The sequence below is a fragment of the Lepidochelys olivacea genome, assembly GCF_965140295.1.
Source record: "Lepidochelys olivacea isolate rLepOli2 genome assembly, chromosome: 15".
In the NCBI taxonomy this organism is placed as follows: domain Eukaryota; kingdom Metazoa; phylum Chordata; order Testudines; family Cheloniidae; genus Lepidochelys; species Lepidochelys olivacea.
Window position 1 is genome coordinate 26719265 of NC_140425.1, and position 23292 is coordinate 26742556.

Genomic DNA, 23292 nt, shown 5'->3' on the forward strand with positions numbered 1-23292 from the left:
TCTCTAATGCAGATTTCATTCTGCTGTTGCATTCAGTCAGTGAGAATACAATGAGCCCTTAAGAATCAGATGATGCTGTAAAGCTTTTATATGGCTGAACTTGGCTTTGCAGAGAAGGCTACATCATTCTGAAAAGGTAATGCAACAGAAATATTGACAATGCTTAAAATTAATGGTGCCCCAAGGTCATTCATACAGCTGAAAAGTCCATTTAAAAATTATCATCTGGCCTTGTGGGCTCTGACAAAATACAGTTATGGTGGCAACAGAGTGGCTCTCAGCAAAGCCTCCTCCCTCACTTGCAAAGCAGTTATGACTGTTCTGAACCAATCCTGTTTTACTGAAATCCAGGTTATAGCAGACCATCCGCCCAAAGCTTTTTTGTTACTTGTCCAACCCAGTAGTCTTTTGCTTAGAGCTCTGTTGGACTATAACTTTCCATTGCTTTATGTATTATGATTATGGTGATTTAATTGCCTACTAACTAGCTTTGTACGTTGTCAGCACAATGCTGGCAAGGCTACCGCCCACCCCAGCAAAGACTGAACAAGCAGTGTTAATTTAGAATTCTTTTTGTAAAACAATCATTTAATCCGTGAGCTTTTTTCTGCAAATCAGCTGAAAGCTCCATGCTACACTTCCATGGAAACTGATTCCCAAAAAGCCCCTTTACCCCATTTTTGACAAGCCAACTCTTGTTTCCATGGGAATAGCAGCCTCTAGCTGACTCATCAGAACTGTATATTTCAGCTCTGGCTACCAAGTAAGATCAGCAAGACCCTGTTTTTTAACTATCAGCTAGATTCAAGAGGCCACAGAAACCTCTGGTTCTCACTTTGGGGTGAGGGGTTGAAGTTGGAAAGTAGTGTGTGTATTTTTAGAAACATTTTTCAATTTCATTAACTTAATTTGCTGTTAATGTTTCCAAATAAAGATGTTTTACAAAATGTAATTACATACCTAAAAACATCTTTTATGTTTTAAGTTCAAGCATTTAAGATTGCCAGTGTGACCTTAATTCTTCCCCCTTGTTTGTCCATCCTATGCCCTGAATGCGTCAGGGATCCTGGGGGGAGGGGAGAAGTCATGTAATTAAATAATGTATCGTAATGCATATGCACAAGAGGAAGGAAACAAGATTGCATGGGCAACCGTAAATCTGGCACTTCCTAATGCTTGAGTACTTGACTTTGCCACCTTAATGTTAATTCTCTTAACATGACAGGTTTCAGAGTAGCAGCCGTGTTAGTCTGTATTTGCAAAAAGAAAAGGAGTACTTGTGGCACCTTAGAGACTAACCAATTTATTTGAGCATGAGCTGCATCATAAGATGCATCCGATGAAGTGAGCTGTAGCTCACGAAAGCTTATGCTCAAATAAATTGGTTGGTCTCTAAGGTGCCGCAAGTTACTCCTTTTTCTTTTTTCTCTTAACAGTCTCTTGTACATACTTTTGTCCTTCTTTTAAAGTTTAAACAAATTGTTATGAAAAACTGTGATACTCCTCATCGTGTGTCATCAGTGTTTGTACCCTGAACCTGCAGGACAGACTTCTGCCACTGAGCTACAGGGCTAACTACAATAGCTGGCAGTAGGAGAAGGCTGTTGTCCCAGCAGGGGTATGGGCTACTGGAGCCAGGGAATGTTCAGGAGTAGCTTGGCACACATCTGTCTTCACCCTTTCTTGGAGTTTGAGGGAGCTCCTGCCCCTTGCGGTGCCCTCAGAAGGGGGATGGGCCCCATAAGCGTATGCCAGTATGAGGGGAGCCTGGTTCATGCTCTCACACACCAGCTGCTGCAACAGCTCCACGTGTTTCCGGTATAGCGTGTGCTGATGATGTCGCTTTGTCAGCATGCACCCAGCTCGTTAGAATGTTTGTTGTCAATTATTATTTTGATGTGGTGCCAAAACTTTCCTGAGGCATGCAAGGAAGAGAAGGGAAATAGTGATTTTCAAACGTTCATAACTTTATCAAACCTCAACAACTTCATGGGACCAACAAATGGCACTTCCCTAGCCTGAGGGCTTTCTTCCTGCAGAATTTCAAAGACCTGGGCAAACAGTGGAGGTGTTAGAGCTTCTCAAAAAAAAAAAAAAAATGTTAGGCAACCTAAATATAGAGATTACTACCAAATCAGAATGCATCAATAAGTACAGCAGCACTGGATACCCCTTCTTCTTGGTTGGCTTGGAGACTGGCATTACTGATATTACAGCTTTCTTTACTGGATTCTTTAGTGGAGCATTAAGTAATCAGGGAAGCTGGTATTCTGTCATAATTTCCTCCCAAAATCATCTAATTCCTGGACACAACTTCCACATGTGCAAAAATGTTCCCCCTTCCCTGCAGTCTCTCCAAGAGATTTTAAAGTGATGAAGGTACAGTTAGAAACACAGGGGCTGAGGTTACATAATACCTCACATAAAATGGAGGTATGGCAACTGTATCAATTGCATACTATCACTTCTGGATTTCTGGCAATACTCTGTGCAGATCACCCTGGGACTAGAACACTCCAAAATGCCCTTTTAAAATAATCTCAAGAATCAGACCCTGACCACTACTTTAATGCCTTCCTCCAAAAGGAGAATATTACTGCCCTTGCCACAGGGTCCCATCTTGCTTTTGTCCTTGATTACACCATGCTCAGTAGAGTCCCTGTGGTCACACTTAGAATCATTATTGTCATCCCATGAGCTGCAGTTATTATGGTAGTGCAGTGGAACGGTGTCTTTAGTGTTGTGTAGCTCTCTCACGCAATGTTGTCCTATTCATAGATTATAAAGCCAGAAGACACCACTGTGGTCATCTAGTCCGTTAGCCATCTCCATTTCTTGAGTGCCACAGGGCAGATCTAAGACCTAGATAACTACTGCCTTACAGTCTGTAGAATCCAATGCCTTAATGTTTCTGTTTGTACCAATATTTTATGAGTACCAGAAACAGAGCCATATTCTCTTTAAATGACACATCCCATTGGTCCATTGTCTTGTTCTATAGTATGTCATCACAGAATCTTGGACATTCTGTCTTGTATGGAGATGTCGTGAGGCTGTTCTCCAGTACTGAGAATCCTGCAAGAAGTTGCAAGGATTTGTATTACAGTGCAGTAGAAAATGCTATCAGAGACAGAATAGCGCAACACAACGTATAGTTCTCCTCAAGCAACCTTCTCTTAGTGCAGGTTCCATTGTATCCATTTGAGCAAAAGTCAACTTCCATTAGGTAATCTTAACAACAGTTTCAAAGTATCCCAGCCCCGGATGTTTCCAGCACATTTGGCTCAACCTTTAGTTAAAGGCAAATGATTTGCTGGTCTCTTGGATGTTCACGTAAGGTTTCACCATACTTGGGTACAATACACTTCAGTGCTTTGTTTCCTTGCCCTATATAGGGGGAGTTACTGTGTGTGCCTAATTTCCTGTGCTTCAAGAGGTGAATCAAAGTCCACAGTAAAACAGACATCTACTATTCTGTTTTCTTGGAACTCCACTTTTATCTTGTTAAGGGATTAGTGCCTAAAAGCCTGTCTGGAGCTAATGCTTTAATGTGTTAACTACAAACAAATGAACACCCTGTGTCCCCCGCCCCTGGCTCTCAGCATGGAGGCTGCTGCCTAGAATGCACTCAGACTTTCTATGAATGTTAATGACCAGTTCCAATAATAGGTGTAATTAAATGCTTTAAACAGGTAATGTGAAATGCCTCTTACTCTTTGTGGGCCTGATTCTGCTTTTGTACTGGTTCTACATGAGTGTAACTCTACTGACATTATTGGAGTTGCTCTGATTCACCCAAGGCTAGAGCTGGACTCTTTATATCTGCAAGGTAACTGTGTGCTATAACTCTGACTCTCTTTAATAACAGGTTCCTCGATGTCAGGATGGCAGCTTCAAACCTGGAGAACCAGTTGCACAGTGCCCAGAAGAATCTGTTGTTTCTCCAGCGGGAACATGCTAACACACTCAAAGGCTTGCATGCTGAGATTCGACGACTGCAACAACATTGCACAGGTAATTACATAAATACTTCCAGCAGTGTTGCTATGATCACTCAGCAGGCTCAGCTTTGCGAAAGGCTTCACTCCCAAGTCCTCTCCTTCCTGAAGCCATTTGAAATACTATTTCACAATAGTATTCAAATATTATTTGACCAGTTGCACTTCCAGAAGAAGCTTGGTATTATATTATATTTTAGTAATTGCATAAAAACCTGCAGGTTCATGCCATTTCTCAGTATTGAAATCTCCATAAACCATCGTCTCCTGTTTCGTACTTAGCTCAAACAACGTACATTTCTGAGTACACAAACTATTGTAATAAATAAAGTACAATTGTTAAAATAACTGAAAAGCCTGTTTTGTGAAGTGTTCTCTCATATTTATTTCATGTACATTGGCTTTCTTGCTAATATGGTAATCTGCAGTGGATCCCTTAGTTCAGAGTAGAAAGGTTCTGCTATAATTTATTATAGCAAATAATAATGTACAGTAGAACGTCAGAGTTATGAACTGACCCGTCAACCACACTCCTCAATTGAAACTGGAAGTACACAATCAGGCAGTAGCAGAGACACTCCCTCCCTCCCAAAAAAGCAGTACAGTACTGTGTTAAAAATAAACTACGAAAAGAATAAAAGCAAAGGAGCATTTTTCTTCTGCATAGTAAAGTTTCAAAGCTGTAGTAAGTCAGTGTTCAGTTATAAATTTTTGAAAGAACCACCCTAATGTTTTGTTCAGAGTTACGAACAACCTCCATTCCCGAGATGTTTGCAGCTGAGGTTCTACATGTTTTAAGGGCTTATAAAAATGTTTGTAGTGCAAAATATGTCTGTATGGTCTAGCAAAAATAATTTGCACTCAGGTCTAATGTGTTGATAACTGATTTTGATGTAGTAGCAAAGATCACTCTTATATTTCTACTGGCTGCATCTAATGTGAATTACTGTACCAGCACCAAATGAACGTAGAAACCCTCTTAGGTCCCAGCTAGTGTGTATTCCCAGCCAATGCAGGATTTTCCCCTATGGTATATTCTCCAAAGCTTTGTCTAGTCAACAACTTTTGAGAGAATATTTCACAGTATTCATGTACAGGTGTGCACTGGGCTCAAGCAAAATAGCCTATTAAACTAATCAATGGCAAACAATGCTAATAAGTGAAAAAACAGACAGAACAGATTTTACTCTTCAATTTTAGTCATGAAAATCATTTTAAGTATTTACACAATAAACATGTCAGAACACTTAATTCAATCAAATTAAACCCAAAACTTAACATGTGCAGCTGCAGGATACAGGGGTAGTTTGGGGAGCATTTTCTATAGCTTTCTTTAAGGCACTGACTTAAATCTGTTGAAACAGACTTTTGCTACTAGAAACATCTATGAATGCAAAACACAGTTCCAACCTCTTTACAGATGTGCTCTATTTTAATCATACGTAATGTCCAAAAAATAAAACCTGTTTCTTTTTTAGATTTGACCTATGAGCTGACTCTGAAAAGTTCAGACCTGGCAGGTAAGAAATGCCGTGCAGGTGATGCTTTTCATGTTCTGGTTAATGTCTTCCATCTTTTGGTGTGTTTGTGAGTGCGTGTGAGTGAGAGGTGTGGGCATCCATTTATTATTATTATTTATTTTAAACACATCACAAGTATGTAATAACACTTAGAATGTTCAGTGCCTTCCAACCAAGGATCCCAAAATGCTTTCTTGCTTGCTAGGCTTAATTTCTGAATGCTTTTGAAGAGTTCCTATCCCAGGGTCACACAGAAGCCTATGGAAGGACCAGGAATAGAACCCAGAACTGCTGACTCCCATTTCTTTGTTTTAACCACCAGACCAGCATTTCCTTCTACTCAGTACAGGAAGACAGAAACTATAAATACTCTCACTCTGCCCATAAATCACATTCTTGAAACTGTGCGAATACTGTCACTGCATCACAGATCTGGAGAAAACTGCCAGGCATTTCAGCTGTGCTGGGCTTCAGCTGCTGATACTTAAGAGCATAATGCTTGCTGGGGATAACCCCGAGACTAGGGAAAGGGTACAGACAGTTAGGCCTCACAACACGGCTCTGTGTTAAGTATTTGATTGTACATATTTTACAGAAGGATAAGATGAAGTATGAAAAGATTAAGTGATTTGCCCGAGGTGTCGTGCCATGGCAGTGGAATAGTGCCCAAGAGTTCTGACTTGAAGAGCATTCTTCTAACCATTAGCTCACCATTACATTTATAGACTTTCTAATGTTGTACAGCCAGGCATTCTCCTAGCCATGTCAATGAGTTCTTGTTACTCTTGGGGGTCTAGCAGGATTTGCAAAATGACTTAAATTTGGGAGCATTCAGCAACCAAAATTTACTATAATTTCTGGCTACTTTCCTAGAGCAACTGAGCTATCTTCATTTTTACTTAAACTTGGTATCATCAACTGGGTTCCCTCCCCATCCGAAGCTGCTGAATGTGGCATTGTCTTGTATCTAATTTTTTATTTAACTAAGAGCTATCGTGTTAGCTTTTAAACTAAGAAGTGGTCAGTGTACTTCCAGAAGTTAGCCTTTGGGATGTTCTTACATTCTGAGAATTAATTTTAAAGAAAGGAGTTGCATTGCTCGTTTTTTACTTAGCGGCTATAATTAGCTTGAAACAATTTACTTTTCCTGTTCTAGAAAATGGTAATTCAAGAAGTGATGAACTCAAAAGAAAATGTGAAGCACTTGAAGCTCAGCTGAAAGTCAAAGAGGCTGAAAATAATGAATTATTAAAGGAACTGGAACAAAAAACTGCAATGATAATGGTGCTGGAAAACACCATTAAAGAAAGAGAAAAGAAGTATTTAGAAGAGTTAAAAATTAAAAGCCATAAGCTAAATATGCTGTCAAGTGAACTAGAGCAGCGAGCAAGCACTATTGCATATCTAACTTCACAACTGCATGCTACCAAGAAAAAGCTTATGAGTTCAAGTGGGACTTCGGACGCCACCCCATCTGGAAGTCCAGTATTGTCCAACTACAAGCCAGCCCCTCCCAAAGATAAGCTACCTGAGACTCCACGACGCAGAATGAAAAAGAGTCTGTCAACACCACTAAACCCGGAGTTTGAAGAGGCCTATAGATTAGGATCGGATAGCCGAAAGCTGCTGTTGCGAGAGCCTGTTGATGCTATGCCTGATCCCACTCCATTTTTACTGGCCAGGGAAACTGCAGAGATCCACCTGATCAAAGAAAGGCCTTTAGTTATTCCACCCATTGCTTCAGAACGCACATCAGGCGAATCACATAGTCCAGCAAAAGAGAAGCAGCACAAGGCGCATATTGGTGTGGCACATCGAATTCACCATGTAACAACATCCCAGCCTCAGCCTGAGGTTGAAACATTAGCAGTGGATCAGGTCAATGGAAGTAAAGTGGTCCGAAAGCATTCAGGGACAGACAGAACTGTTTAAGTGAAATGATTGATGTGATGCTCTATTATTCTGTTGCTGTTTATGCACTGTGATCAAATAGGATAAATCTCACCTGCAGTAAAGTTTCTTTTAATGCCCCATGCATGCCAAATTTTTTCCAGATCTGTCATTAATAATTATCCTACTTCAATGAAACACAAATGAGACTCTCTGTTCATATTGCAAAGTATATAATTACTAAATGCTGTGGCCAAATCTAGGTGTACCTGACTGCTTGCTTCTAAGTACTACTCCATTTACTATAACTGCATAAGTGGACAAAAGCACAGGCTACAGTCTGCATTATTAATCAACATTAATGAAAAAAGATACTAATTATAAACCTCCAGCAATATGTATTGGCTGTTAATGTTTAAAATGTCAATGTTCCTTTGGAGTCTTGATGGTGTGTATGTAGCGTTTCATACACAGACTCTTAACTTTCATGACAAAGCCTTTCTTATGGCAGCATTGAAAATAATGCAGATGTGCACATGTGTTAAGATAACCTACGAGAGAACTTTTTTTCAGTGGTCCTGATCAAGCTGTGTTCATATTTTTGTTACATTTCTTTCCACTTTTACAAAATTCCCAACAAACTTTATTTTATTAATCCTGTATTTTGATTTGTGTCCTTTTCTTCATTCTTTTTAACAGTTTCAAATGGTCATAATATATAACTGACTCTGGTGGGAGTGTAGGAAAGAGAACACCAATTGAAAAACTATTGTGTAAGTCTTCATGGAAAGAGTACGAATACTGTCCTAATGGAAAGCAGGCTCCTGTTTTGGTGTTTAGAAATTGAATGATTAATATTAATCTTACACTAATTAATACTTTGCACTATGGTGCCTTTTGTACAAGGCTCTTAAAACGCCTTACTAAGGTGTAAAAATAATACACTGCACAAAAAGTGCACTATTGAAATGTTTGTTTTTATACTTAGTCTGTATACTGTACAACAACATAAAAACCATCAGACCTAACCAATGATTTATTTGTTTTTGTTTTAAGTTTGAAACAACTTTATGGAGACACCAGGCTCATTCTTTTTTGAGGCACGCTCACGGAAGGATGCAAAACCCAGATGGTATTTCCAGAGTTATCTGGCAATGTTAACCTTGGGAGCCTTTCAACCCATTCTCAATGTTTTAAGTGGTTTGGAGAATTCCATTACTAAAAATGTCAATTATTAGCAAAGTACAAATATTCTTTTAGGTTTTTTTAGAGGATGGGGATCTACAGTTCAAAGGAGAAATGAGTTACTAACCTGCGAGACAAAAAAGGGGAATGTTTTCATTTAACCCACTATTTTAAAAACTGTTTTGGGTTAGTCATCTCTAGTAGCAAACAGAATTATTTAAGTAGTTTATCCTTAAGCTCCTCATTCCAGATGTTTGGAAGATGGCACTAGTTTCCAGTTCTATAGCACACTTCAGCCATAGATGTCAAGGTACTTTACAGCAGTGGATAAATCTCATACTCATTTTAACCCATGTTTTGAAATGACTTACCCAAGAGACCACAGGAAGTCAGTGCTAGAGAACTTGGCTTTCCTCAGGACATTGTCATGCTGGCACTCAAAGGATGGGAGGAACAGTGTGGTCTATGTGATTCCTATGCTCTCAACAATACTTCATCTCTCCCAGTAACATACCAGCTGCTTGCCCATTTCCCTCCTCCTTCCTTTCCTCTACCCTAAATACACACAACACAAAATGCAAATGCAGATTTTGTGTAAGCATATTCCTTTAACTCCTAAATTTCTGGGTGTTAGCCTCAACACTCATTCTTGCTGTGGTAGGAGTCTGCTGTCCGATAAAGCACAACAAATAGAATTGTGCATATGATGATTCCAAAATGCTGGTAGGTCCATGATGTGCCTTTACCAATTTGAAATACAATACTTGTTTAAGCTAATAAAAGAAACAACTTCTTAGAGGTTGGAAGTAGGTACTTATCCTTTAGACTAAGGACATTATAGATCAGCTAGTGCTCTGGAAAGTAATCCAACTTCCCATCTGTGCCTGTGTCTAAAGTTTACAGAAAAGTGTAAGAGAGAAGCTACAATTATATGAAAATTAAATCAAAACATGTCTGTGGCATGACTGAACAACCCCTCTCTTTGCTCTCTGATCAGATTATTTTGTTTTAAGAACTCTCCAACCTAAAAGGCTAAAACCTTTATTTTTTCAAAAGTACAGAAAAGATTAAATTGAAATAAATAGCTAAAATCCTTCTTTAAATATGCAGACAGAATTAAATATAAGTTAACTGCATAGTGCTTTGTATTTACTAAATCTTAATGTTTTAGGAAAAATTGCTGCAAATACTTATTTTGAAAATGTCTCCGGGCCAGTTTAAAATCAGTAGAATTCTCTTGAAAATGCAGGGCAAAAAAAACTTGATCCCGTGCTTCTTGGCTTAATTTGACTTCATAAGTCGTTCTCAGATATCCACCAATACACTTTGGGTGTGGGAAATCAACAGTTTAAGGTGTCAGTCAGAGTTCAAAGTGAGACAGACCCCTTGCAGCACCCAATGGGAAATATGCTTTGTGGTTGAAAGATCAGCTTCAAAAACTAAGCCAATGCCCATGGCATTTCTTCTCATGGAGGTTGTGTACACAGGTGTCCGGAATGTGTTCTAAAGGCAAGAGAAAGGCAGGTATTGTTTGAAGTACAACAGGGGGCTCATGACGCTGCAAACCTGCTCATGCATCTGACTGCCGTGGAACTAATCACATGAATAAGGATCCTTAACAAGGATTAGGGTTTGCAGGATTGAACCCTTACGCCTTTAGTAAAGGTGCTATAAGAACCTTGCCTTCACTATTAGAATACTATTAAGACAGCCTTAATTTAAATCCCGGGTTGGGGCAGATAGGGGGACAGGGATGTATCAGCTTCCCCAATTTTCATTTCATTCAATAATCCTAATTGGCCAAAACTAAATGTGTCACCAAGTGATAGCAACTAACAGCAGAGAAATCTAATTAAGGAAGGCAAAAAATTATGCCTTGTCTATTTCAGACACAGTCATCTCTAAACCAATTTTGTTGTTAAAACGATCACATCGGTATGTGCTCTGCCTGTGGTAATAGGAAAGAGCCTGTCAGTCTGTCCTTGAGGGAAGATCTTCATACCTGTAGTTTGAGCCGGTGTGATTCGATAGGAATTATCTTTAGAATAGGTAAATCTACCGTCAAGACTTTGGGCTTGCTTCGGGCAAGACAGCAATTCTCAATGTCCCAGTCTGCTCCTTCCAGATATAGACCGGAAACAAAGCATCCTGCAGCAAGTAGAAAAGCAACATCTTGTAAATGAATCCATTTAAAAAGGATTCTTTTTTTGTAAGGCTCATTCTCTCTGGACTAGCCAGACCTTGTTAGTATGGGTTTACAGCAACCTCAGCGCATTGAAATACTGTAAATGACTCGTGTGTTTACTTATTATGAATCAGGCACAAGCCAATTTCATGCAGTTTTTAAAATTAAAAATACCTTTAATTACACTATCTAGGGTAAACATTTTTAAAGGAGCTCAATCTTAAGAGCTACATTTGCAAAGGCACTTAGGTTCTAGAATCCCAGATTCACTAAACCCTTGCTCAGCTGCTTGCCTAAACTCACTCAGTGCCCAAGATTTTCCTGTAAAAGTGCCTGTTTCCACCCCTGGGCCCATGCATTGCTGTGTCCCTCTAGGTGTCCACATGCCTAAGCCCCCATGTGAGCCAGAAAATCCACTGATCTTGCCTGCAGGGCCTGAGCTAGGCAAGCTCAGAGGCTACCTAATGCCACACACCATGGTGGGAGAGGAGGATCTGCCTCATAAGTTGTAGCCCAGTGATTAGGATACTCAGCTGGGATATCAGAGACCCCCTGACTTCAAGTCAAGTTAACAGCTGCCCCCGCCCCACCCCGGGAGAAGGGATTTGACCAGAGATCTGCCACCTCTCAGATGAGTGCCCTAACCAGTGAGCTAGTCCAGTGTGGGAATCCCTCAATTGCTCCTGTCGAAGCAGTTCCACTACATATAAATAATGAAAGAGGCAAAATGGGCCAAAGCATATGAGCCTGGTAGGTAAGGCACTCACCTGAAAGACCCAGGAAAATTGGAACAACCCAGTGACATTGCTCAGGGGTGTGAAAAATCCATGCCCCTCAGTACTGTAGTTAAGCTGACCTAAATCCCCAGGCAGACAGTGATAGGTTGACAGAAAAATTCTTCCATTCCCTAGCTACCACCTCTCGGAGGCAGATTTACTCCAGTGCCAGGAGAACCTCTCCCTTTGCTGTAGTGTCCACAATGAAGCACTACAGCAGTGTAGATGTAGCATTTTAAATATGGACAGAGCCTAACTCCCATTCCCACTGAATACCTTGGCATCAGTTCCTTCCATGAAAGGTCCTGCGTGACAAACAACTCCGAGTTCTTGGCTGCAAAGGTGTAAGTTAAAACAAACTAACACTCATTACCTTTGTAAAATGACCATTGTGTTTGCAGCCTAATTAACAACCGCTTTCTCAAACTCTGCACTGGAAAGTGCTACCTTGCCCAGGGCGCTCGGTGACTTCCTCTGCAGTACCATACTGGGTCACTTGTGTGTACAGGGTGGAGCGATCCAGTGGCCAGCCATTTTTCCTACAGGTGGCTTGAACAAGAGCTGTGAGATAAGACTCGGGAATCTGTAGTCCTGAGAGCCACATAACATTTGGTTCACCCTCATTAACCTGGAATCAATCACAAGAGAGACCTCTTTCAATTCCGAACTGCTCCGTCTCATGAGGGACCTGCCTGCTCCTCGTTCAAAACCAAGGGGTTCAGTGCTAAAGCCCTGCAACTGTCACTCAGTTTAAGTGGAAGCTGCAGGTATGAAGCATCTCTAAAGACTGGCCGATCAGCCCACTGCAAGGGTTCAGTAATGCCGGTGTCCCTACTGTAACGGAATGGGTTCGTTTCAAACAGCTTTTGGTGACAGCGTTAGGTGTTGAATCCTACAGATGGACTCTAATTTGGGCAGTAAATAATGCAGAGACAGCAGAGGGTTTCTCTGTTCTCTTACTCACCCAGGACGTGTACTGGTTATACCTATTCCTAAAGTAAATCATCCAATTTCCAAGTGTTTTTAGCGTGTCAGCTGCCAGCTTTCTCCAGATGCTCGGGATCTGTCCATTAAAGAGAGCCCGAGCCACTTCATCCAGTTCACTGCTCATTCCAACTTCCCCAGCCAAGGCCTGGGGAGAGAATTTGCAGAGACAGAACTTAAGAATTTCAAAGCCCAACAGATTGAAATGAGGAGGATTCCCTTTGAAACTGAATAGTCTTACTCTTTGTAGTTCAGCCAGGGATCTGGACATACGAATGATCAGTTTGTTAAACCGTTCCAATTCCTGCAATAGCACGACTGTTGTTGGTGAAATTTCTATTCCAAAAGTCTTTCTTATCTGGTCAAGATCAAATATTTGAGGCATCTTGTTTTCTATGTCCTTTGCAACCTGTCCAATATATTCATCTCGACCAATTCCACTGCCAGATTCCCCTGTAATTAGAACAGTTTAGCGAGTGCTAAATAACTTTTATGTTTTCTATTAGTCTAAATTCAAACATTTCCTATAGATTTTTAATACTAGCAGATTCTTGTTCCTCTCCTGCAACATCTTGCACATGGGCACCCTTCTGTGCCCATATGGAGCCATGCTGAAGTCAATGGCAATGTAAACACAACAGACTGCCCATGTGCAAGAAGTTACAAGACCAAGGTCTTAGGCATTCATGATTTACTTTTTGTTTGCAAGAACTGTATTCTAGGTGACAGAATCATACCTGTTTGAGGTTGCAGCTCAAGAAGATGAGACCACATATCTCGAGCAGCTTGTGTATAGTATCCGATTTCGGCATTGGGATGAAGACCAAACACCTCTGGGGTATTAGCAAGTGGTAGAGACTCTAGCTCCTCTATAACACAAAAATACGTGAGGCTTATCCAAATGCAGTGTATTAAGATACAGCTACCAGATCTATTTGTGTCAAGGGTGTTTAATGTTTAAAAAGTAAAGAATGTATTAAAATTGTAAACTAAAGATTTTATAAAGAGAAGTGTGATGAGCTGACCACTAGACGCTCGCAGATTTACACACGTCTGGCCTCATTAACCAAGGGAACAAAAGCATTTCAATCAGTGCACACAGTGGATGGCTGAAGTTTGAGACAGCCCTTATATAACAATAGAAATACAGAAAGGAAAACAGATTGTAGGTAGAATTTTTAAATAGTAACTTGTCTAGAAGGAAATGCATTTCTTACCAACAAACTCATCCTTTGAGTTCCCTGCTGGGATTTTATAATCAACCTCTTCATTTTTATAAAAATGGAATGGCTGAAATGTGTCAAATATGAAATCCCCTAAATACTCATCCATATATATGGTCAGAATGCGACGATCAAAGCTGTCAATTGCACGCCCACCGTACATGACCTAGAAATTGGTGAAACTATTTTATATAACATGCTTACTTGCAACAAGTAGATTTTAAAACTTTTGGAAACATCAAAGTATGTTTGGCTGTTGCATACTGCCCCTCCAAGAGGAAACCCTGTGCTTCTCTGGTAACACCTCCTTATGGGGCAAAAGCATGTGCTTGGACACTAGGGGGAGTCTAGAGATGGCTGCCAGATTGTGAAGACCATGGCAGAGCTGGTCCTCTCAAGCTTGATTACTGCAGGGACCACAAAGGGTCAAGAGCTCACTAAGATGCAAAATTTCAGTTTCTTCTGCCGCTTTACTGAAATATGTAGTGTGTAGCGAGAGCTCTGAAATGTTGCAACAGGAGCTTTGTAAATATCCCTTCGTATAGTTCACACTCCAGCACAGGCCTATTGTAATGATAATTCTTTGCAGTTATTCTGTGTAGTGCTTTTCATCAAAGGATCCCAAGGGCTTTCTAATCAAGAATTAATTAAGAATCCCAGCTTCTCCGTGGTGTAGGTAAATGTTATGTCCCTATTTCACTGAGACAAAGAGGTGAAGTGACTTACTCAGGGCCATACAGCAATTACTTGAAAGAACCAGGAAAGACTCTTAGCCCACTTTGCTTGAAGATAAGATTGATCTTTTTGCAAGTGCTGTCCTTATTTACATGATTTCATTTTACCATCAGAGCTACTTAACAATCAGATTTACCTCTCCAATGAGATACTTGAGACTGCCCCATGGGATTTTGTCATCATTTTGCTGGTAGGCTTTGGTCAAGTATGTATTCAGGATTTCCATGCACACCTAATAACAGTTATTACAACATGTTGGATGAGAAGAGTCACAAATTTGTCAGGCAAGGATACAGACATTTAGTTTTCACAAAATTCTAATTCGTACATTAATCATCATGTCTTCCTCAAAAGAAAATGAAAAATAAATCTCACAAGAAACAGCCAGCAGGGGCAAAATGTAAAGAGGCTGGATCAGGAACCTGACTTGTTATTCTCAGCAATCCTGATACTGGCTAAAAGTAACTTTATAGACTCAGGGGTCTACAGGGTCTGTGATGACAGGGAAAGGAGGAACACTAACTTACTGTGAAAAGGAAGATGGACAGACAGAGCATATTTGCAAAGGTAACCTGTGCAAACTCAAGGGCCATTAGCTTTAGCTTCTTACCTGGAAATCAGATTCATTAAAATCATATGGTACATTCCAGCCAATCTTCCCAAACTTCCTTCTCTCCTGAACCACTGCATGGAAAAATGCTAAGACATAGACCAGTGATTTAAATGCGCCATGGGGGCATTGCTCAAGGGCTTCATGGGGAATTTTGAAGTAGGTGGCTCTCATATTCAGTTTCAGCCCATTCGGTGGTTCTGTTACAACCTAGCAAAAGATAAAAACCTCTCAATTAGCTGGCAAACTATTAAAGTTATGAACTTTACACTTTTGCTTCATACTAAAAATATAAAGAGCAGTTATATAACAACAATAATACTTTATTAAGTATACTTAATTATATTTTGAAATCAATTTCAAATATTTTGAATTACACATTTTAATTATGTTGCCTTACATCATCCTTCTGAGAAAGGTAAGGCTTATTAACCCTATTTTGCAGATGGTGAAACTGAGGCACAGACAACTTCTTAGCTTGATTTTCAAATGTCACAAAAGCGCTAATTTGTGCTTGCAACGGTCACAGCTGTGCTCACAGATTGGGTTTTTGTAGTCTTAAATGGAAGATATACACATAACTATGTTTTGCAGATCTGGGATGAAGCATGCCGGTGGTGAATATTTTAAAGATGTCATTGATACACTAAAATACATATCTGAATCAAGGACTAACTGTCACTCTGCTGTGTTAACATCTGTCAGATAAAATGATAATTGTCACAGCAATGATTTACAACCACAGAAATAGTCACCACAAAAAGATTAGTACAGCATCTCTGGCTTGCCATTTATAAATAATCAGCTCATCTTGCTTGTGATAAATGCTTCAGCCTTACGTAGCAGCTGGAAACAACTGTCCTATAAGAACATTTGCCCTATTGACACTGTTGCCCAGCTAGACACAGACCTCGGCTCTACATTTTCAGCATTAGAGAAATGACAGGAGGTGTAGCTGGGTATTTCTAACCCACTCATCACCATGGTGTTTGGATCTAAAGGGCATTTACAAGTTCACTTTTACTGATGGATTGATTAAGAAGTATGTGCCTAAGGGTAGTATCAGATGAACACGTCTATTAAACTTATTTCACATCAGTGAAACCTCACCTGCTGGAAAACCAGAGGATGACAATAGGATCTTGCTTACAAAGAAAAAAGACAGCATTTAGGGCCCAATCCTGCATGCAGGCCACACTCCCACCAAGGTCAATTGGTTTTGCCTGAATAAGAGTGGCATGTCATGCATAAGAGTGGTGTGTCATGCCCTCTGCTGGTGTTTCATCCCTGTACTGTACCTTTAAAGACTTCTGAAGTATTCCAATGGGAAAGCCCTGAGTAGGGTCAGTAGTCAGCCACAGGCGGAAGTCTGGATGAGGTTTAGTAATTCTCTCCAATGCTTTCTCCAAATCAATCAGCCATTTCACCAAAAGATGACAGTTCTGCAACATTAACCACTGTCCACGAGCCACTGCATTCTCCAGCAACTGCAGTGCAACCTGTGTCAATGAGATGGAAATAGCTGCCTATGAGTAAAGCTTGCTTTGACCCTGAAAGTGCAGGGCTTCTGAATGGTTTAGTGCCTCCAACTGCTTCCTCATAGCAAGAAAACAGAGCATTTTCCTTCTTTCTTTTGAAGCAGAATTCTCTTGGCACACTCTGAGGGAAATAAAAATGTGCAATTAAGCCATTGTTCCAATTCGCAGCGCCTCCCAGGAATACCTTGTGCTCTTCTATTTCATTAATTGCTTTAAAAATAAAAACAGCACAAAGCTTTCAAACACTTGAAAACAGTAATGAAGTAAGCTTAGCTCATTAGAGTGCGGTTTTCAAAAGAGCTTAGTATTGGTCTAACTCAGCTCTCACTGACACCAATGGGAGCTTTGCCACTGATTTCAAATGATAACAGAGTAGCCAAATGCTGAGTGTTTTTGAAAATCCCCCCACCATGTTAGAGCAGGGAAACAAGCGAAGGTACAAACAGAGCACAGATGAGGGTTTTTTTGCTTGCAAATACCAATATGCAGTGATGACGTTCCCTACATTCATATCAAGTGATGGAGCGGCAGGGACATTGACTGAAATCTGACAGCCTGCATATCTGCATCTTTTCAACCTCAACAGTTTTTTTGGTACAGGTGAGGAAGCAATTCTGAACCTGTCTTGACTCAAATAGCAAATTAACTGACCAGACAAATGTCTGCTCTTATTTTACAGAAAGTGATTGCTTCTAGGGCGGTAAGCTGTATGCCAGTTCCCACCCAGATTGCTTTGTTTTTAATGCACAGAGTATGGCTTTCCCAAAAGCAGGGGGTTGTTGGGACAGATGCCTGGACAGCCCCGTAATGTCAGAAATGAGATCTGCAGCAGTCACAAAATAATGTACTGAAGGCAGCTCACACACCATCCCGCTGAACTGTGCTTTGTCACAACAAAGATACCTTTTCTTGTCCTTGTCCCATGGCGAGGAACTTGAGTCGATTCCCTCCAAAGCCCGTCCGATCAGCCAGTTTCATGAGGTCACTGGCAGGGTCAGAGCCAGGACTTAGGATAAAAACAATGGGCGAGTTAGGTGTGCTCTGCTCGAAGATAGCTTCAAAGCTGATCACAGGAGGCTGAACATATCTGGGGGGTTGGGGAGAAGTACAATAAATTGGTACATTAATTTGCACAAAATATTTAAAATGCCATCTGTTAGGAGCGTTAAATGGGACAAAGGGCTATTAATCTCAGTTACCTGTTTAGGCAAATTATGGAAATACATGAACGGAAATTAATGATAATACTTTGCTGCAGTCCCTTCAATTCAAAGGATCTCAAAGTTCAGTACAAATTTAGGGGCTGAACCTGCAAACCCATCATCCAATGCAGTGTTTGCCTCACATGCAATCTATGGGACTATATGTAGGAGGAGTGAGATTGCGGGATTGAGCCCTTTAACTGAAACACTTACTATATCTATGGATCACATCACACACGACTGAAGTACAGCGACCTGTGGTGTGGAATTTGGCAGTTATTTAACAGTATGTACCTTAGGACAAGATGGTAAGTGGAATACTGTGTTCAGCTGAAACCATGGGGAGAATTTACAGAGAATGAACATCAACACTGAAGCTGGAAATTGGCTCAGACAAAGGGTTAACACTGGACCTAATGAAAAGTGCGGCATGATCCTTAATCATCAAAGTGATACACCGTCAGTGCTGGGTACTGTACCCGAGTCTTGTAAACATTACAACCAGAGCTGGTCAGAAGATAGAATTTCTATTCTGTAAGAAATTCCAACATTCCAAAAATCTGTTTTCATTCTGAAACCAAACAAAGAGTCAGAATTTCCTGCAGAATAAAATATTTTAAAATTTTTGATATGAGGGTCAATGAAATGTTTCATTATGTTAAAACAATATAATATAAATAATAATATACTATATTAAATATATATATATAATCTTACAGTAAAATTATTATAAAAATGAAATTAATCAAAATGATAAATTTGAAGCAAAATATTTTTACCTTTATAAAAACAAAATGTGTCAACATCATCAAAACAAACCAAGAAACTCAAAACGATTTGTTTCAACTCCCTCCCCCTCCAAATTTTGTCAAAATTGACACATTCCTGTCAAAGGTTCTGATAAAGCTGCATTTTGTGACAGAAAACTGTTCCATCAAATTTTTTTCAAGCAGGTCTAATTATAACTGATCTCAGCCCATTTTATGTATACTTTTAATGGCAAGGAATTTTTAAAACTTCTATTGATGCTTTTCTTGTTAAATCTACTGATGTCACATACATTGTGCACTGTATATATGGGAAGTATAGATGTTCAAAATAATGATACTTGTCAGTTTAGGGAGGGTACGGTGTTTTGGTGGGAGGAAGAGCGAATGGCAAAGATTTGCATAATGAGAGGGACAGCTAATTTCTGGTAAAGTGAAATGAGCAAAGGGCTAACATCTTCAGGTAGAGTAGCTAGGGGTTATCACACTGCCCCTAAAACAGCTGCAGCTCCAAAAATGCTTATGTCCTCGAAGTTATAAATACCAGCTAAAATAGGACACTTGCAATTCTTGAAAAATAAAATCCATCCAGTCTGATACAGAACCTTTAACTATGCATTAAGAGGCTAAATGAAAGGAGAAATGTACATGGATATGCACTAGAATTAGCTGAGGAAGGCTCTGGAGAAAAGCAGGGGATCATCAGTTACTCCTTTGCTCTCCTGTGAGCAAATCTTCCCCACATGTATTTACCTCAGTAAGGAAGCACTGGACAGGAGACCTTTTGTATACTTTTTTCCCCACTTTACACTGATTTTTCAATTAATTACCACCTGCTTTTTGTTTACTTTTCAAAGCTCTCAAGTCAAAAAAGCTTGTGAGAATCTAACACAATTCATTTTTCATTCACATTTAGGTTTGTGTCTATGAAATATCAATCTGCAGTAAATGCTTAGCAATTGATTCAGGTTACCTCCGACTTTCTTTGGTTCTTTTAAAACTTAGAAAGATTCTGGATAAAAAAAAAAAATATGACAGCAACTTACTTCTCATCCATTGTCAGAGTAACGTAGTCAGTTACTGCCCGATATATGCGGTCTACTCGGAAACAACGTAAAAGCAGCAGCTTCTGAAAATGTGTGAGACTATTTTGGTATTGCATGGGAAATGGTGATTGTTCCAGGGCATCCAGATCATACCACTGAGAAAGGAAATACAGTAGAGAACATGAGTTGATCAGATGGATAAATCAACCAAGTTTATTAGGAAAGATAAAGTCAATCTGATAACAGGACTGCAACAAGAGATACAGACATGGGGAAACAGAGAAGAATCACAGAAAATTGAAACTAAACTAGAAAAAAATACTAAATAAATGCCAAAAATCAACTTTTTCAGTATAAAACGTGTCTATCCAATGCCATTGTCATACTTTCATTTTATGGTAATTCTCATAAGATACAACTAAATGAGGTCACAAGCTCAAGACAATAATGGATCGTCTAGAGAAGGTGAATCGGAGATTCCTATTTACTTTCCCGCATAATGCAAGAACAAATGAACATTCAATGAAATTGAAAGGCAGCAAATTTAAAACTGATAAAAGGAAATACTTTTTTATACAACATGTAAGTACTCTGTGGAACTCACTCCCACAAGATGATAAAAGCTAATAATTTAATAGGATTTAAAAAATGATTAGAGGTAAAATCCTGACTCTACTGAAGCCAATGGCAAAACTGTCATTGACTTCATTGGGGCAGGGATCTCATGTTAGACTTTCAACTGGAAAACAAGAACATCCACAGTTACATAAGATAAGATGCTTTAAAACATTTAAAACCCTCATGCTTCAAGACATAAGCCAGTCACAAACTGCCCAGGGTCAGGAAGAAAGTTCCCCAGGCGTAGGTTATTCCAGATTTTTCATTATCAGTTTCTTGAACCTTCCCCAGAAGGATCTGGTACTGGCCAGTGTTGGAGACAGAACAGCAGACTAAATGGCTGACTGGTCTGACTATGGCCATTTCCATGTTTCTATGTAGATCATGCAATTACCCCCAGCTTCTAAAGAAACATCCAGTCAGGGAATTAAAGGGAAAAGCCAGTGATCGCTCAAACATTTTTAACAAGTTGGATCATGTTTGAACATTTAATTGAAGAGGGAGGGAATAGAAACTAGACTAAGAAAATCACTTACTTCTTTCCATACTTCAAGATTTTTTTCCACGTCATCTGGAAGAGACCCAAACTCCTCAGGAAATAGTTCAGATAGGCGAATTATGTCCTCCCAGCCTTGATCCAAAAGCCAAGTACATGGTTTCTTTCGTGTACTCTTCTCCAGGGAAATATTGCCTAGTCACAATTCAGAAAACTAAATAAATATCACTATCATAAAAGGGAGCACACTGACTTTTAATTAGTCTGCTGGAGAACAAGTTACTACTTTGCAAATATTTGCATGCCAAGTTTGTATTTTTGCCACTATTTATGCATTTAACTAAAGATGGACTCTTGGTGTAAAATCCTGGCCCCTCTGAAGTCAATGGGAGCTTTGTCATTGACTTCACTGGAGTCAGAATTTCACTGTTGGCCTTTCTGCCATCAAACAAGCTGGAAACAAATGCAAGGGACCACATCCTCTACTGGTGTAAACGAGCCTAGGCCTATTGAATTAAACTAAGCTATGCCAATTTACATCAGCTGAGGATCCACTGTGTCAGTTACAACGTGCTATAACCCGTTAATAGAAGTAGTAAACTACTACTTTGTCTTTAGTTGAACATATGCCAGGTATTTTTGTTGAACATCTATTTTAAAATATTCTTTGGGGCTCAGGCTCAGCATGCTAAATTTTAGGATCTATATGATTTAGGAGCCCACGTCCCATTGAAAGTAAATGGGACTTAGGTGCTTATGGAAATTTTACTAAGGAGCTAACTTTGATAGTCAAATATATGTAGTCAAAAATCTTGATTTTAATTCTGGAAGAGCATATAACTACTAGAAGGTACTAAGTATCCAAGTTACCTTTTAAAAAGAAGTCCAGTTCTTCTTGTGGGACTCTACCATCAGCTTGTTCTATTTTGATAGTCATATTAAAGGAAAATAATAACTTGTGTCTCTCAAACAAGCCTGAAATAAGAACATAATATTCTCATCAGTCTGCTTCTTAAGAATTTGGGCTTGGGACAAATTTCAGATCCAGATCTTGACTCTGATCACCCCACAAAGTTCAAGGTGGTGAATTTTGGTTCAGCCCGCTGTAGAGATCTGAGCCTGCTACAACATTCACATCCAGATCTAGCTTCAGATTCCAAACGATCTCCCCTCCAAAGCTCAGAGAGGTTGAGATCAATCTTTCTGGTTTGGAACCACTGCTATTTGTAACTGATTGTTTATTAAAAGTAGAAGTACTTCTTAAATATCCAAGGGATGGAATACAGCACTTCCCTGTGTCTCAGAGCGACCTTAACATGAGGGAAGATGGGGTAGAGAATGCAGAAGCATTAGCAGCAAACAGAATATTTACTGAATTCAATATTTGTTGAAATTCCTTTGACAGCACAAAATTACATTGCTTTGCACAACTGACTGAAGGAATTCCCATTACAGTCATTCAAACATACACAATGCCATCCCAGTGCTTAATCACACTAACCTGTGCAGCCATAGTTATATATGTTGAATGTCAATGTATCCATGATATTTTTTAGCCTCTTTGGAAGAATTGAGTTGGGCATGGATTTCCGAAGCGAAAACCCGAACACATCTAGGAAGGAGGCCAAGGAGTATTGATACATGGTGTTGACAAGGGCCATTTCAGATAAAACAAAGAACAAAATGGCGCCCCTCTTAGCAGCAGGTCGGTAGCCATCTCGCAGCTTGTCAATGTCCACTGCTGTCTTCTCAGCCAGTTTGAGTTTCTCTGATACCTAGCAAGTGAGAAATGTGGCTCCCAAGCATTAATTTTATCCATGTATAACTACTACACAGAACTACATGGTTAATGATATGCTGAGCTAATCTGTGGCTAAACAATATTGAAACAGCATTTTGAAATACTATGAACAACCCTTCCAGGATTTAAAAATATATCAAGCAGTAAACAAGTATCAGCATTTATAAAAAATCATATGAACACTGGCAGGTGTGCCATCAAAAGCCAGTTGCTGCCACAGAACCAAGAACATTTCCTTGAAACAATCCCACATTGAATAGCTAAAAATTCAAGTAGCCTTTTTTAAAGAAAAAAATCATATTAATAAACATTCTTTTCCCTCTCCAAAAATGCTTTAGTTCAGTTTATTAAATTTCCAGATGATAAAGTTGGAATATCTGTGATACAGAGCACTGTATGTTTGTAAGAAATACTGGAAAAGATTTACAAATTTCAGTGAACCTTCAGTTCTAATAAAACCATGCAAAGATTGTTTCAGAGTTGGAATAACATGTTACCAAAGATAACAGAGATAGATACATGCTTTTTTTTTTTTAACTAAAAGATCCCTATTATAAGGAAGTCTTCTCTGAAGGTAGGCTTGCTATTTGTCTGATGGAATAAAATCCTCCCCATGGCACTGAAATATGTCATGATGTTACATCATGAATTCATGATCCAGATGAAGACCTTCTGACTCACCACCATCACATCAAGCAGAACATTGTAAAGTGATGGT

General features: G+C 39.5%; 2 protein-coding genes across 9 annotated transcripts in view; one reads left to right on the forward strand and one right to left on the reverse strand.

Annotated features, from left to right (window-relative positions):
* CCDC92 (coiled-coil domain containing 92) overlaps positions 1-9633 on the forward strand; it is an 85301-nt gene extending 75668 nt beyond the window's left edge. For 7 of the 8 annotated variants that reach the window (XM_084648760.1, XM_084648763.1, XM_084648764.1 and 4 more), the window contains exons 2-4: positions 3869-4014; positions 5477-5518; positions 6675-9633. In XM_084648760.1, the coding sequence (XP_084504886.1) occupies positions 3885-4014; positions 5477-5518; positions 6675-7450 (948 nt within the window). In that variant the 5' untranslated portion in view covers positions 3869-3884 and the 3' untranslated portion in view covers positions 7451-9633. The remainder of the gene's footprint in view (positions 1-3868; positions 4015-5476; positions 5519-6674) is intronic. The other variant, XM_084648761.1, reaches the window with a different exon arrangement.
* Positions 9634-9695: 62 nt separating this feature from the next.
* Positions 9696-23292, reverse strand: part of DNAH10 (dynein axonemal heavy chain 10) — a 90758-nt gene continuing 77161 nt past the window's right edge. Inside the window, exons 62-76 of the mRNA XM_084648769.1 lie at positions 22275-22548; positions 21644-21748; positions 20814-20968; positions 19660-19814; positions 17548-17731; positions 16405-16605; positions 15107-15316; positions 14633-14728; positions 13756-13927; positions 13276-13407; positions 12780-12991; positions 12519-12686; positions 12002-12182; positions 10596-10741; positions 9696-10096 (exon numbers count right to left, since the gene is read on the reverse strand). Coding sequence (XP_084504895.1) covers positions 9950-10096; positions 10596-10741; positions 12002-12182; positions 12519-12686; positions 12780-12991; positions 13276-13407; positions 13756-13927; positions 14633-14728; positions 15107-15316; positions 16405-16605; positions 17548-17731; positions 19660-19814; positions 20814-20968; positions 21644-21748; positions 22275-22548 — 2538 coding nt within the window. The 3' untranslated portion in view covers positions 9696-9949. The remainder of the gene's footprint in view (positions 10097-10595; positions 10742-12001; positions 12183-12518; positions 12687-12779; positions 12992-13275; positions 13408-13755; positions 13928-14632; positions 14729-15106; positions 15317-16404; positions 16606-17547; positions 17732-19659; positions 19815-20813; positions 20969-21643; positions 21749-22274; positions 22549-23292) is intronic.